General features: G+C 38.7%; 1 protein-coding gene across 6 annotated transcripts in view; it reads right to left on the bottom strand.

Annotated features, from left to right (window-relative positions):
• Positions 1–16,823, bottom strand: part of RAPGEF5 (Rap guanine nucleotide exchange factor 5) — a 261,457-nt gene that overhangs the window by 58,777 nt on the left and 185,857 nt on the right. For 4 of the 6 annotated variants that reach the window (XM_035253670.3, XM_035253669.3, XM_017975260.4 and 1 more), the window contains 2 exons: positions 16,646–16,764; positions 16,098–16,186 (listed from right to left, as the gene is read on the bottom strand). In XM_035253670.3, the coding sequence (XP_035109561.2) occupies positions 16,098–16,186; positions 16,646–16,764 (208 nt within the window). Of the gene's footprint in view, positions 1–13,494; positions 13,615–16,097; positions 16,477–16,645; positions 16,765–16,823 lie in introns of those variants that run through there. The other 2 variants (XM_035253671.3, XM_078342573.1) reach the window with 2 other exon arrangements.

Below are 16,823 nucleotides of genomic sequence, written 5' to 3'. Positions count from 1 at the left end.
GTACAGGATCTTACACATACCAACAATTTCAACACAAGAAAATGTACTTTAATGTACTGCCTGTATTTAAAAATACTGATAGGACAAATATATCAACCAGGGGCTAACAGAAGACATGTCTGTGTTTTGGTTCCAGAGCTGTCATTAGTGTTTTTAATAATGCACAGCTGCTTTCTTTCTCACACAGGTGAAAAGAAGACTCATGTTTTTGGGTCACAGAGAAAGGTTTGGTCAGCAACCATTTACTGAACTTCTGTGACTAAGGGATAAGCACTGTGCCCTCTGCCATGGAGAATGAAAAGTTATTCACAGGGTTTGGGGATGTGATTGGTGAGATAATTAAATGACCATATAAGGCATCCTCCACACCCCGGGCTGATGAACACCACACTCCTGTGAATATCTGGCCAGTCCTCTACACTGCAACCCTTACCCAGCACATGTCACTGGCCTTGAGTTACCTAAGATGCTCCTATCAAGTTGTTTTCCAGCTAAGTGCCAGCAAGCTGAAGTTCCTTTATTCCTACTTAAACTTTATTTTGTCTTTATTTTCTAAGGAGCCCCAAATTTGTTTTGAACCATATCTATCTGTTGCCATGCACCAAGAAGCTGTAGTGGCTTCAATGGGCAAGGAGAAAAAGTAAGGGAGGAAAATGATATTGGCCTCTCTAGGTGAACATACAACAGCCACCGTTTACTGACCACAAACTGTGTGCCAGTACTAACGATAACTGCCGAACCATCATTCAACATTCCTCACCTGTTAACACTAAGGGCTTTACCTACATCACCTATACACCTCATATCCACCCTAGAAGGTAGGTTGCACATTGTCTTTTTTGAGATGACAGCACTGGGGCTGAGATAAGTAAAGTGAACAACTACCCAGGGCTCCTCAGCAAGATGATGTCTGAAGGGCCTAAGTCCCAGCACTGGCTCTTTCATGACACTATGCTCTTGTGAGGGTGTGGACCCAAACAACCCATCTGGTTTGTGGGAAAAGAAAATACAGGAAACTAATGGAATCTCCAGGTTTGGAAGTGGGAGTAGAGTCATAGACACAAGAAGGTGGTCTTTTATTGGTCTTAAATCACCAAAGATGCCCCTATAAAGTTGTTTTCTATCTAAGTTCCAAGATCTGGAATTCCTTTATTCCTGTTCAAATTTTATTTTGTTTTTTATTTTCTAGAGGACACCTGGCCATAGCAAATAGATATGAGATCAGCCAATTTTCTTTATAAAAGGTAGAACTGACAATCACATGGAAGGATTAAATGGTCCACAAATTCCTAATGCTTTTAAGATCGGCCAATTATACATATTTCTACTTTAAAAAATCTAAATGTAAAGGCAAAAACTAAAAACAAATTGCTTACAAAAGGCCAAATCATAATTCTTCCCTCCCTTCTACATAAATTCTCTATATGAAAGATTATAAATATTGAAAAAAACTGTTTTTCTACTCTCAACACATCAGCTGAGTTTCCTATAATTCAATTCTGACACTAACTACCTGGAGATAGCATAGACCCCACACACTAGCGTCTCCATCCCAGAAGACTGCACCCCACTTCAAATGCCAATCACAAGTCTCAGGTTGTCACCTGTACTTCCAACCAATGAGTGTATATCAGGATTCTCACAAGCACCCTCTGTAGTCTGATAACTGTCTGTTAAGGGCTCACTAAATTCAGGTAAACATTTACTTACACTTACTGTTTTATTATAAAGGATATAAAGATGGTCAGGTGAAGAGCAGTTACACATCATGAGGTCTAAAAAGGTCCAGAGCACAGAAGCCTGTTTCCGTGGAGTTTAGGTTCGCTATCTCTATGGCACATGGAAGTGTTCACTGACCTGGCAGCTCTCTGAATCTCACTGTTTAGAGTTTTTATAGATGCTTCATTAGGTAGGCATGATTGATTAAATCATGGACCACTGGTGATTAAGTCAATCTCCATCTCCCTCCCCACCCCTCCCCAGAGGTTGAGGGTTGGGGCCGAGAGTTCCATCCCTCTCTAGTCATCCTGCAGCTTTCTAAGGACCCCAGCCACCAGTCATCATATTAGCATACAAAAAGATTCTCGTATCACTCTAGAGATTCCAAAAGTCTTAGAAGCTCTTGTGATTAAAAAAAAAAGGAGGGGGGTGGGCCGGGCGCGGTGGCTCACGCCTATAATCCCAGCACTTTGGGAGGCCGAGGCGGGTGGATCATGAGGTCAAGAGATCTAGACCATCCTGGTTAATGAGGTGAAACCCGTCTCTACTAAAAATACAAAAATTAGCTGGGCCTGGTGGTACGTGCCTGTAATCCCAGCTACTCGGGAGGGTGAGGCAGGAGAATTGCTTGAACCCAGAAGGTGGAGGTTGCGGTGAGCCGAGATCGTGCCATTGCACTCCAGTCTGGGTAACAACAGCGAAACTCCGTCTCAAAAAAAAAAAGGGGGATTAAAACCAAATGCTAAAACAAAAGATGCACCTATCACCTCGATCACTCATGAAATTCCATGGTTTTAAGAGCTCTGTACCAGTGGCAGAGACCAAATAGGTATTTCTGATTATGTCACAATAATAGAATATTATATACAATTAGATACTAAAATCTATTCTTATAAGCACAAATTTAATTTGTGGCATTGTTTAAATAATCCTTCTTCCAAGCAATAATATATGGAATATTTCTTAGTTCATGTTTAATTTCTTATATGAAAAATGTTTCTAACAATGACTAGGAAGAATATGAGAGTGAATGATGTATAATTCTCAAATACAAAATCAACAGCTCAAATCAGACATAAGAAAAGCACTTACAGCTAAGTAAACCTTGCATGCTAAATATACATAAGATTATTCTAAATATTCACTTGTTGAGGAGGATTTGAGAGATGATCCAAACCACTTTATAGGCTTTAAAAAAAATGATTATGTCAGAGGCATTTGAGCCAGAGTGACTCCATTCTGAATAGGGACTGGGTAAAATAAGGCTGATACCTACTGGTTTGCATTCCCAGAAGGTTAAGACATCCTAAATCACAGAATGAGATAGGAGGTATACACAAGGTACAGGTCACAAAGATCTTGCTGGCAAAACATTATGTGGTAAAGAAGCCAGCCAAATCCCACCAAAACCAAGATGGTGATGAAAGTGACCTCTGGTTGTTCTCACTGTTCATTATAATGCGAATTACAATATAAGAGCATGCTAAAAGACACTCCCACCAGCACCATGACAATTTACAAATGCCATGGCAACATCAGGAAGTTATAACATGTATTCTAAAAAAGGAAAGAACCTTGAGTCCCAGGAAAACTCATGAATAACCTACCTCTTGTTTAGCATATAGAAATAACTATAAGTATCCTTAGTCCAGCAGCTCAAGCTGCTGCTCTGCCTACGGAGTAGCCATTCTTTTATTTCTTTACTTCTCTAATAAACTTGCTTTCACTTTACTTTATGGATATGCCTTGAATTATGTCTTGCACGAGATACAAGGACCCTCTCTTTGGGTCTGAATTAGGACCCTTTTCTGGTGACAACTATATAATGCTTTAAATCATAGTATTTCTTTGAAGAAACAAATATATAATTAAGGCGTTGGGCCTACAATATCAAAACAAACTAACATAAGCTTCTATTTATAAAATTGCATGCCATTTCTTCCTTCTTTGGGAATACAACTTTATTTTTCCTGGGCATATTGCTCTCCTGATATTTTAAAATCAGAACCAAAGAATATATTTGTCAGCTTCACTTGCAGCTAGATGTGGCTACAAGACTAAGCTTTGGTTCATGAGGTAAAAGCAAAGCCTGTGTGATAGACAGGTGTGCTCCTCATGACTTACTTCATCCTGCTGCATGGACAGTTATGCTAGTGTCCGTCAGAGCCCAGAAGATCAAGTTAAGACAAGGGATCTCAGACTGTCATCTGAGTAGCTTTATTGGCTGTGGACTGTATTTCTCCATACTTACTTTCACATAAGAGAGAAATACATTTATACCATGTTTAAATCACCGTTAGAGCTTTTCTGCTATATGCAGTTGTGCCTAATCACAAATAATATATATACACTGAAAATTTTCAGAAGCTCAATATGATCGGCAGTATGACCAGGTTCTCAATTTTCTCAATTATTAAAAGTAGGAAAGGTACATTTAAGGAGTGTTGAGTACTGTGAATTCATCCTGATCTCACTACTGTGGATTTCTAGAATGTGCTAAAGAAGACACACTGCCTTGAATGTTTGTTTGTTGGTTTGAAAGAACAAACACCCTCCCTGGGAAACTGTCAAATAGTGCAAATTGTCATAATAATTCTGAGACATGCACACTATTCCAATAAGCATTAGCAGAACTTGAGTTTACTAAAACTGTTCTATAGAAGCCATCAATAAATAAAAATGGCTTGCAATGCCTTCAAATTCAGATCAAACTGAACCAAGACACCAAAGGTCACATTTGACATATCCAACTCTGAGGAGTAATCCAAAATTAGGATGAAAAGATCACTCTGCTCTTTTTTTTTCCTTAATAAAACACATGATATGACGGTAGATTTAAGATCTGTAAGCTGCTACACAAAAGAAAATATGTAATGTCAAGCAAGACTCAAAGAAAACTCAGGGGAAAAGAGCTAACTTGCTGTCAGTACTATAAATTCTTCTTCATAACAGGTGAAGAGGATTGAAAGGGATATAATAAGAAGGAAAATAGCAGAAGCTATTATGTATACCCATTCATCAAAACTATATTCATTTTTACACTGATAATTTAGGTAGGAATATCCAGCCAGGTATGCAATAGACAATTTTAAATTGTACTTTTCATGTTCACACTCAACGATGCTCATTTAAAGGATTAAAAGATTTCAAAGTTAGAAGGTTCAGCAAATATCCTAAATGTTAGACAAGGACACCAAGTCTGAAGCAGAAAAGGCTACGGAATTGTTCCGAACATTAGTTTCTGTCACTATTTAGATCATGACAAGATGTTCTGGGATTTTTGGTGGTGGTGCTTAGTTTCTGATGGTTTCTATTCATTTGTATTTAGCAATTCTAATTTCATATTTATTTTCTAGATTCAAGGGAAGGACTGCCAGCCAAGTAGCATGGTTAAGTACAAGGCAAAAAAGCTGCAAACTGAATGGAAAAAAAAGGTTTCAATTGTAGAGTAAGAAAGCCTGAGGCAGAAAATGAGGATAATGGGAAATGGGAGGGGAAGGTTATAGTGCTGAAAGGCTGATAGGAAAAATGAAGAGAAGCTCCATTATAGGTAGGTTAAAGGCAAACATTCTCCCCCACAAAGAATATTTTAGACATGCACTTGTCAGTTAGAGCAATTCTATGACATTACACCCTTTCGATGAAGCAATAATTGATTGAAACATGCTGTGAGACAATAACATGCAGTGATTATAATCAACAAATTGCCATTCACTAACGTTCCTTCTTCATAATTTTTATGACTATCTCAAGTACACACTCTTACACAAAAGAAAACCACTTTGTTCCCCCATTTTCTGATAGGATGCTAAATTTTACTTGAGGAAGATGTCATAAACATTTTAAAATTCAGACAAGGACATCTGATGATCTCACTTTAAATCATCAACTGTCTGGGGAGATGACACAAGATCTCTGAGAGAGAGAAACACAGAAAAAGAAAGAAAGACAGAGGTTTTTCAACCGTTGACATTGCCTTAAACACAGTTTCAAGTAATTTCAGCTGCCGATATTAGAGTGAAGCTATCATTTTGCTAAAATTACTAGGTTGTCAAACCCACAACTGACACAATATCTTGTCTCCATGAATTTCAGTATCTCTTGTTCCCTTTCAGTTTGCTGCTCCAGAAATGCCCCAGTCAAATCACACATTTAAACAAGTTCCTGGAAATATAGCCACTAACAAAACCACATGTGTTTCTACCAAAGCACAATATTAAATATGCCAATAGACACAAAACTGAGAAGATATGGCAATTTAAAGAATGTTAAAGGTTTTAGAACAGAATTTTCCTTTCAAATAAACTAAAACCCCAGTTAGCACTAACTGAACTGGGAAACAGTGCTGAAGAAATTATTTTTCCAAAGAAATAGAAATAGAAAAGTAATATATGTAGCCTTCTTCCTTAAAGGGTACCTTAATTAGGGAGACAGGATATAAAGAGAATATTAAAAAGGTGTTATCTGTCTCAAATTTATTTTTATGAGAAAACACAAGTTAAATTGAGGATTTGTGTTTCAAAAGCAGCCTTCATCCTATGTTAAAGAGATTATATAGACGTAAGCCAATGTCTACTTAACAATAAAACCAAGGACTCATAGTTTGCCATTAGATTTTATAGTTGAGGCCAGGCACAGTGGCTCATGCCTGTAATCCCAGCACTTTGGGAGGCTGAGGTGGCTGGATCACCTGAGATCAGGAGCTTGAGACCAGCCTGGCTTTCAAGGTCTCTCTCAGTGAAACACTGTCTCTACTAAAAATACGAAAATTAGTTGGGTGTGCTGGCCCAGGCCTCTAGTCCCAGATTACTCGGGAGGCTGAGGTAGGAAAATCTCTTGAGGGTAGAGTGAGCCAAGATGGCACCACGGCACTCCAGCCTGGGCAATGGAGTGATACTTTGTCTCAAAAAAAAAAAAAAACCAAAAAACAAAAAACTCAAGATTTTATATTTGAAAGCAGATTGTAATTTTATATATTTTGATTCTCTGAAACTTGACAATTCGTGTACATACTTATGACAACTCTCAGTAGAGCAGGATATTTTATCACTTGTAATGATTTATCCTCCAGTTGTTCTAGAAACTTAGAAATTTACTTAACTCCAAAAAAAGAACTAAAGTTCTCCACAGAAGTCTAGCTAAAAAGGTGAGTATCAAGTTGGGCATTTGAGGCAGAGGTTAAAATATTTCAGGTGAAGTAAATAACCATAAATAAGGAATAAAAATAAAATAAAATATGCAAATATGAATAAAGGAGAAAGTCCACTGATTTCTCCATCTTCCATGCTAGCTGCAGTTTACACAGGAGAACGGGTTCAGGGGCTGAGGTCAGCACTGAAATTGACCTTGAGAAAACCAACAGTCACAGACATATGTCATTGAGACAGAACACAGTGTACAGGAAACCTCCAGATTATCTCACCTTCAGCTTCTAGGACAAAACCTCCACTCTATCAGAAAGTGGTTGACATTTTCCTTCAAAGTCCATAAAGTCTTGTTAAGGTGCCCATGTTTTCCACAATTCTCATAATCTGGAAGCTAGGGATCTAATTTCTAAGGTCATTCTTTCCTTCTCATGTACTCCACTTGCCATTTCCAATCTTCAGATCCTCTTGAAAATAATTTCCTAGAACCCTATAATATTTTGGTTTGTTTCCAGCATGCTCTAGGCTTCCCCTAGAACTTTTTCTTTACAAAGTCTACTGTAAAATGGTCAACCTCCTGTGGCAAAAGCCAGATCCATGAAGCCAACTGTAGCTTCCCTTTAATTAAATATTACAAGTTTAGTTACCCCATGTCTTATTTTCTACTTTATAAATAAATTTACATATACAGTCCTTTGCCTTTATTGTAGTAAATTCTAACGGTGGACACAGAATAAACAAGGGCGGAAAAATGAAAGCGAATCATAAAATTAAAAGTTTAATGAAAGTGTTCATCTCTCCACATAGTTTACTACAAATATTAGGTAATCATTGAATAAACTACTGAACATTTTTCTGAATACTTTAATTTCGTTTGGAAAACTGTAACATTTGCATAACCTTTCATGCTGAAATTGTTTGCAAAATTAAAATTCAGATTATAAACTATAGCTCAAATGTGGTATAAACATGAAAATGATGCAATTAAAAAATGAATTCCAATGATCCATTCTCATTCTACATCGCGGTTGTGTCCCTGAAAGTATGCTATACTTCTATTAAATATATCCTTATCCATTAAACATATTCCTTTGCCCACTGGTTGTGTTGTAATGAAAACTTCCACATTTCCATTATTAATCAGTGTATGTTAATGATCTTATGCTTCAGCTGGGTCTCCCTTCACTTCACCTTGCTTCATTAACAACAAGGGTATTAATTAACCCGCAATCTACTGGCAGTGTAAAAGCATCAATTCCCTTGTTATCATACATAATATTGCATGTTCAAAGGTGGTGAGAATAGATTAACCCAGAAGATGAGCACCTCAAATGAAATCCACAGTCAAAATTTAATTTTTAATCACTTCTCATGTGAGTAGTCTGATAGCGTCAGCTGGAACTAGGATTCATATTCTCTCATTCTCTCTCTCTCTCTCTCTCTCTCTCTCTCTCTCTCTCTCTCTCTCTCTCTCTCGACCCTTTTGAAGTAGTTAGCTTACCCAGTGGCCATCCTGCTCACAGCTGGGTGCCAAGAAGCAGGTCTTTGTGCTGGAGATTAGAACACTCTTAAGTGGGCACTGAAGCACCTGATTTGGGGTTTACAGCTTGAGTTGAAAGTTAGATTTTTATTTCAATTATGCCTTTCATCCATGATTCCAGTCTCTAGCAAAAATAATCTTTGATGTAAAATTCGGAATATATTTGGGCTTGTTTCCCAATTCAAATGGTCACCCAATCACTGAAGCAACTGAATTAACTTCTACCTTGGCTTCTATAACTATTAAATGGGGATAATTATCTTGCACAAGGATCCATCTAATGGGACAAGGTTTGAATAAATAAATTTGTGTCTGAAATAATCTTTGAACCTGGTTCCTATAGCTAGGAAGGGCCTCAAATGTCATTGGCCTAAAGCTTCTGCTTTTATAAGTGAAACAACTGAGAAAATTTCTACACAATTCTAATTATTTCATCACTTTGTCAGCATTAATTTACAAAGCCTTCCGATGCTTCAGTTATGGTCAACAAATATAGTACATTACATTCTTCATATTAGTAGTTAGGAGAGAAGCTCAAGGAACTACCAAAATCCAAACAAAACAAAACAAAAACCACAGCACAGACATTATAAAGCATAACAGAAACCATAATCTAATTTGAGCACTTTTTCTCTCTTCACAGCATTCTGGAGATTTTTACTGTCACTCTGGGTAGCTGTTTCAAGTCTTTGCTTTATCTGGAAAAACAAGCCCTTACCAAACAGTGGTACTCTTCATCTGCATCTGAGGCACACCCAGGGCAGCTGGAGTTTGTGCTAATGAATTCAGTCTTTCATTGATTTTTTTTTATTAGCATGTATGCAAACAAATTAATCTTTTTTTTTTTTTGAGACAGAGTCTCACTCTGTCACGCAGGCTGGACTGCAGTGGTGCAATCTCAGCTCACTGAAACCACCCCCTCCCAGGTTCAAGCAATTCTCATGCCTCAGCACCACAACTCCTGGCTTTTTGTATTTTCAGTAGAGGTGGGGTTTTACCATGTTGGCCAGTCTGGTCTCGAACTCCTGACCTCAACTGATCTGCGAGCCTTAGCTTCCCAAAGTGCTCAATCTAAGATTTTAAAGAGGCAGTTTCATAAAGCTGAAAAAGACTTAAGTAGCAGCCCAGTCCAGTTATTTGCCTTGGATAAAGTGATTTTCACAGTTTAAGATGGTAGAAAGCTGATATGATATCCTTATCAAACATTTCCACAAATGCAGATTCTGTGGGTTCCAACAGTAGTTATTCACCATCTGGAGATACCTATTCATACTTCAAATTTCTTTTATGTTATTTTAAAATTTTTAATTAAGTCTATTTCTTTTTATTCTGAACTTTGTTGCATTTGATGAGAAGTTTCACGTTAATTCTTAAAATACTTTAAATACATTAAACTATCCTCCAGTTTTTTTATTTTTAAAGACATGGATATAGTTATCCCAAATTACTGCCTGGAATGATACTGGTTATTTAGAAACCCATCATCTAATATACAATATTTTCCTACTTACTTTGTTTATTGTCTGATTCCCTCCAATAGAATATAAGCCTTCAGGAGGGTAAGGAGTTTGTCTATTTTGTATCCCTGGCGTTTAGAACAGTGCCTATGCAGTTGGCGATCAAAGGAATTAAATAAATAAAGAAACTAAAATTTTCTAAGAGATTCATTCAGGTGCACACACAAACTGAATAACTAGAAATACACTGTTACATTTTTTATAGGAGCAGCATATAAAAGCTGAAAGTTAAGGAATTGAAGGGAAAGAGATATGATGTAGTATATTTCATCACTGAGGGAAAACTGCTGCTTTTCTCCTGCAACACTATTTCTGAATATCCCAAAATGGCTTGGTAATAAAACTCTGCAAATGGAATTAGAAGTAAGGTGATAAATCAAAGCTATTCTTTAGAAATGTTATGGCATAATCTCTCAAAGGAACTTAAAAAGTTTCCCATTGGACAAGGTTCTATAAAAACACGCTTAAATCATCAGCAGGTATGGCCGCTCAGCCTTGTATTCTAAGCTTAATACCCCGACAACATTCTAACAGCTCTATGAGGCTGCAGAAATGTAGCAGTAATATGAAGTTAGACCACATTTCCATCACTTGTGCAAGGGCTAAGTGATGGTGTTTTCAGCATGAAATGACTTTGGAGTCATCCACACGAATTCGCAGGTCCCCCTCCCATCTAAAATTCTATGGTTCTGTAACATATTTTGAAAGGAAAAAAGATATAGATCTTTTTGAATCAAAGAGTTTTAGTGATGAAAGATACTTCAGAGATCATTTCATTTATTGCTTGCTCAAAGTCTCTGGCTGGTTTTTTAATGGAGTCCAGATCTGGTACTCAAGACATTAGAATTTCATTTTAGCAACCTTTCTACTCTGCTATGTGCATTTTCTCCTTTCTTAAAACATTCTTTCTTTCAGAAGCATTCTTGGCTGTGAAACCTAAGGACCACCCAGGAATATGTGTAGTGTGACAGAATCCACACAAAAATCCAAATGGCTTTTGTTCACTATAGTTGCACCTTCTCATTCCAAGAGTTGAGAAACCAAATATTTTGTGTGTCCAGTACCTCTGTTCCCTCTGATGGTGTCCTTTTCTCCAAAACCACTTTAATGGATGAATTGGCAGTGTAGGTTTGTCAGTTATGAACTTCCCAGGCTGTAGAACTCCAGGGCAGGGGCCACTGGACATGAGGCTGGACATACAGTCAGTCCTCTAAGAGGGGTCAGAAATGGGAATGATGTCCCTGACTCTCTGTATATCTATAACCATTAGAAACCTGAAATAGGTCTTTAAAAATGTATCAGTGAGACAATGTTCTATTTCAGTGGCTTTCAGTTTGGCTGCAGATTGCATCCCCTGGGGAACTTTTAAAGCCCTTCAGGCCTAGGGCTCAACTGAGGCCAACTGAATTAGGATCTCTGGACATTGCTGTTTTGTTCAAAGTGTCCCAGGTGCTGCTAATGAACAGCTACAGATAAACTACACTGGTCTATTACATGACCTTACAGAAAATAAAAAGACATAAACAGAAGATTATTCTGTGTGCATACCAATTGCACAAAATCATGAAGAGACTCACCACCATCTAAATATTTACCCACCCTCAAAAAGTTTTAGTACTGCAAAAGCCATGCTGCTACGGGGTTATTATGGTTTGGTAACCTGAGAGAAAAAGCCTGGAATACAGGCACCCAGCATCATTCCAGACATGCGAATAGGCAAGGTAAGCAAGGAGGAAGTTCACCTACATTGTCTTCTATCTTTCCAAGGAGAAGAAGAAAGCTATTCTTAATTTTCCTCTATGAAAATTACATCATTAAATATCAAGGGATAATCATGAGCTTGGTGCTGGCAGGAGAGAAGATTAGAAAGTTAATAGAAAATGAGGTGCCTGCCCTTGCTTTACTCAATGTTTTATCAGTGCAATGCTTAAAAAAAGCCACTAGGCTGACCATCAAGAGCTTCTGGGCGGTATCAGTTGAGTGAGACACTCCTATCATATAAAACAGGCACTTCACAGACGTTGTTTCCTCTTTAGAACGTAAAGAACTCACTTCTTCAATCACATGCTCAACCTACTATGTGCTGCTAAATGTGAACCCCCAACACTAAGGTATTTCCAAAAGAATCAAGGCAGGCTGTGTAGACATTTCCACACAGAGGCATGTTAACAGAATATACTGAATGATAACTTCCTAAAATAAAAAAAAATAAAAAAAAAAAGTAGTCATACCTAAAGGAAATCAGGTCAGGCCTAATGAGAATCAGCTGGTAGGCTTTACCTATTCCGACTATTCTGTTCTCTGTTGGCTTTTTTTTCTTGGAAACCTGTAATCATAAGTACATTTTCTTCAGAAAGATAAATAAGGAAATGGGAAAGAACATATTTCCTATGTTTTCCCTAAGGTGGACCTGTCGTAACACAAATTCAGAAAGGAAAATCAATAAGAAGGGGTTTCTCTATATAATCCACAGTTTTCCCCATGCTTTAAACAGAAATCATCATTCACTACAGAAGCATCTGTAGGCAAAACACACTTTATCCTCTCTAGGGAGGAGAAAAAGTTAAACAGGTCCAGCTACCAGCAGGACCACAACAGAGCAGGACTGGGCCCAAACTTGCTCCTCCATCCCTTCAACTCCTATAACTCGCAGCTCCGTGTTTTTTTCTTTCTTACCTTCCTTGTAATTCTCTCGTGTAAATCTCATGTCCAGTGATGTTTGACCTATTTCTGGGAAGATAAAAGATACAACTCCAGAAAAAACTTGATTTTCCTCTAACATTTCAAAATATTTCAAGTCAAAACCTGAACCTTGGGGAAAAAAAATGAAATCTTAGAAAATAGCTTCAATTACCATCCAGGTTCACAAATAAATATCCAGTTACCATACTCACAGCTTTCCTACTTTAAACAATGAAGAACTATTGAACAGAGGAAGAAATGTTGAAAAATTTAGATGACAATGAATTTCATTGCTGCTTGCTTTCAGAGAGCTAACTTAGTAAACAAAAAGGGAGCTTGTCACAGACGAATGAACATTTCAAAACTGGCTGCAAAGAAGGACCCAAATGCCTGGTTGATTTACTTGTTCCTTATCAGCATTTCCCACTGATCTTCTCTTTAAGAATTTTAGAAATTCACTCATTCACTCATGCATTCCTTCATTCCATAGATATCACTGGATGACTTCTTGTGCCTTTCACTACCAAGAAGGAAAGATATGCACTTTAGGAACTATGAAAATATGTAAAGTAGATGTGTGGGGGTCAACTCATTTAGGAAAATCATTAGTAGGTTGCTTTTAAGCACCTCTAAAATTATTTCCTTTAAAAAATTAGCTTGATTTGCTGATAGAATACTGTATGAATTGTTTAGTACAACAGAAATGTCTTATCTTAATAGCCCTGGCATTCTCCTCCTGCTATATTCCATGGAGTAAACTTTATCTATTTGCATGTTAACATCAATCAGTATTTCTACTTGTCCTATGGGAGCACAGAGACTCTACTGGGTCCTGCAGCTACATTTTCACAATCTAGTGACTCTTGTGGGAAAGGGATGAGAAATTACTCACATCTCTTGTTCGGCTATCTTCCCCATCCTCTGGTGGGTCCAAAAATGTAAGAATCCAGAACAGGCTCATCCCAGCCTCCAGGACCATTCCTTTTCTCCCATGGACCCTCTCCTTCTCACTGCTATTGGACCGTGTGGAGGGCCACCATATGGCTGCACACGGCCCCAGATGGCTACATCTCCCTAAAAGGGGTGCTCAAGAACATAAAAATGCTGCTGTGTACTTTTATTGCAGCCCCTTCTCATTTTCCTCCATCTGTCCTCCATATGGTTTATGCAACTCTCTTCAGCTCCTGCATACCCAGGCCTTTGATAATGAGGGTTGCTTACCTGATGGAGATAAAGAACTAGAATTCACCTTTGTCAGTGACAAGGGGCCTTGTTACCTTAAATATCTGATTCACTTAGTATTCACACTATTAATATCTGCTTTTCTTCAATTTGTACACACTTGTTTTATACTTATTATATTTCTTGTAATCTTATTAACAGAAAGCACATGGTGGCTTTTCTGTTGAGTTTTCTCCAAGTGCCACAGTTGAGGTTTGAAGAGCTACATGTTACTTCCACTTAAGCATCTCTGTTATATACATATTAATCATTTTCTCCAAAGTTGACTTTTCCATTTTCATAAAATCTTTCTTCGATGAAAGTTGTTACCATTTTTGCCACTCAGATGACTCTGCAAAATGCTAAAGTTTCACATGTGCCTTCCTCCCAAATTCTAAAGAAATGAGCACGAATTAGGCAAGGTGACCCCAACCAACCCCTTCGTCCCCACTTAGGTTGGTGCTGGGCAAGTCAAGCCATGAAGTCCTGGTTCTCTTGGCTTTGTGAGCCCAAGGCAGAAGTGACATATGTGATCCCAGGGGTTGGTACAATTGAGAAGAAAGCAAGAATAAGTCACTAGACAGCATGTAAACCACTATATTTCCCAATAGGAGGCAACTTCTGACATCAACAACAATAATAAGAGTGATCTGTCATTCTCAGTGTTAAGTAGTGGGAACTTGTGAGCACCTGAGCCATTGTCTCAAAAGTAAAGAGAACACAAACTACTGACAATTAGAAAGAAAAATAAATCAAGCTAGGCCTGCTCAAGTTTCAATAACTTCCCCACTTGCTAATGTGACCCAGACACAAAGTCTTGCATTAAAGAACTGTAATGTTATTAAGAAGAAGCATTCAAGCTTTCCAAATGTCTACTTCCAAAGTGTCTTTTCCATGACAGATAATTTGCCTATACTCTAGTTCAAACCACCTGTGTAAAGCAGTCTGGTAATCAGTAGACTGAAAATTAGACCCACTTCCATGATGATTATATTTGATGAAGTAGAACATAAGCATAGTGCTAAAATGCACAAAATATTAATCTAAAGATATACAAAATCAACCCAGCAAATGCCAAGAGAATGTGTTTTTTTTAGTGGTGTGTTTAGGGTATATAAATAACAGCTATTGATTTTGTCTTCAAACATATGCAAAATAAGGTATCTATCTGAATTTTAAAACCAAACAATAACTTTTCTGTAGGATACATGATTAGGTCATTTCCATACTTTTTTGTGTGTCCGTTTATGTATTTCACACATCCTTGTTTCTCTTATTGTCCTTAATAATGGAATATAGACCCAAACATCACTTATGTTCAGACACAACTCCAGGAACACAAGGAAATTCTTGTTCCCACCTAAGTTGTCATTTAACAATCCCTCCTGCACAGTAAAAATCTAAGGAAACTGTGGGTCTCACAGGTTCTATGGTAGGAGCAAAAAGCGCATTTTAGTTAAGGAATCAAGTTGTAAAATGCAGGCTACAGTCAGAGGCCTATTCATTAGGAGGAATAACTGCTCCAACATAGAACAAATTACAAATTCTGGTTAAGAGAAGCAAGTACTCTCCCTTCTGAGATAAAGGAAGTTACAGATAAGTCATTTTGTAAGTGGAATAGCAGGGTTTCCAAAAGTGCATGGGTGAAAAAGCAAAATGAGTGTTCTACTCTCAGATTACATTAAAAGACAAGAAGTCTGATCAATAAGGCTTTAGTGCACTACAATTTCTGGTCTGAAGAGCTGTGAGTATCACAGCCTGCACCTCAGGGCTTGTTCTGACCAAGCAGTTTGTAAACCACTTGGAAAAAGGCAGAAGTTGCCACTAACCATGTAGCTGCTGAGTAGTTGCATTAACTGTTGACATTTGGCACGGAGGCTGCTGCCCCCAGCTCAGCAGCGCCTATATGCCAGGTGAATGCCTGCTAACCCTCCTCCCCCTTGTATTTCTTTTCATTGAACATGGGCTATTGAATGTTGGCCTCTTGCCAACTGCCTTTAGGTGAGATTTGGGAAAAATTGCCAAAGAAACAAGAACAGCTGCCTTCATATCATTTTCTTTGTATAGCTACTTCCCAAGGAGCTGCTTGGGATCTACATGTGTCCATTTACTGGATTTAAACAAATCAGCACAAGGCAAGGGATGAGTTGCACAAAGCATATGCTATTTCTCTCCACCCCGGTTTCAGCTAACAGTGGGAACCTTGCCCCTGAGGGTACTGACAAGGGCATCAGCTGCTGTGAGTCTGGAAGCATGAGCTACTCAGAGCCTTACCTGTCTCTTTGTCCTGGACTTCTTCCAGGTGCAAGTCATTCAAAAGGTGCTCCAAAATCTTCTCTGGGGTCCCAGACACCACCACATATCTGTCAGAGAGCAGAGAGTCCACTGAGTCATCCTCGGTGGAAGACTGCGAGCGGCTGCTCCATTCATCGTCCTCATCCTCCTCGTCGATGTATTTGAAATAAGGCACATCGAAGGTAGGCAAGGGCAGCTCTCGGTCTGAGAGCGCTGCGGCGGAATCTTTCCTCTCCAAATGAGGGTCAAAGACCCTCAGCCGGGAGCTGCCCATTGTGAACGGTTACTAACAAAGGCATCCCCTAAATGCTAAGAGATCTTGCCATCCCTGTCCTTTCACTGGGAACTGAGTCCATCTGGCTGCTAAGAGCTCTGCAGTCAGCTAGAACGCTGGAGAGGCGGAGAGAAAAGAGAGGGAGGGAGGGTAGAGGAGGCAGAGAGCGAGTGAGATGGAGCAAGGGAAGGGAAGGCAGGCAGGGAAAAGGAAACGGGAGCGCGTGCCTCTGTGGCTGCAGGGAAACTCTCACCTCCAATGGCTCTCCGCACTCCCAGCTGTGGGGGCTGGGCCACAGCACTGCACTTTCCTCAGCACCAGGACGCTCTGGTCTTGCTCTTTAACCTGAACAGTCGTCACTTCATCATCTTGCTTTAATTGTGGACAGGGATGATGGATGAGAGAAGGAAAAAGAGAGAGAAAATTAAAAG

Source organism: Callithrix jacchus, chromosome 11 (assembly GCF_049354715.1).
Source record: "Callithrix jacchus isolate 240 chromosome 11, calJac240_pri, whole genome shotgun sequence".
Classification (NCBI taxonomy): Eukaryota; Metazoa; Chordata; class Mammalia; order Primates; family Cebidae; genus Callithrix; species Callithrix jacchus.
This window is presented reverse-complemented; position numbering and strand designations above follow the sequence as displayed.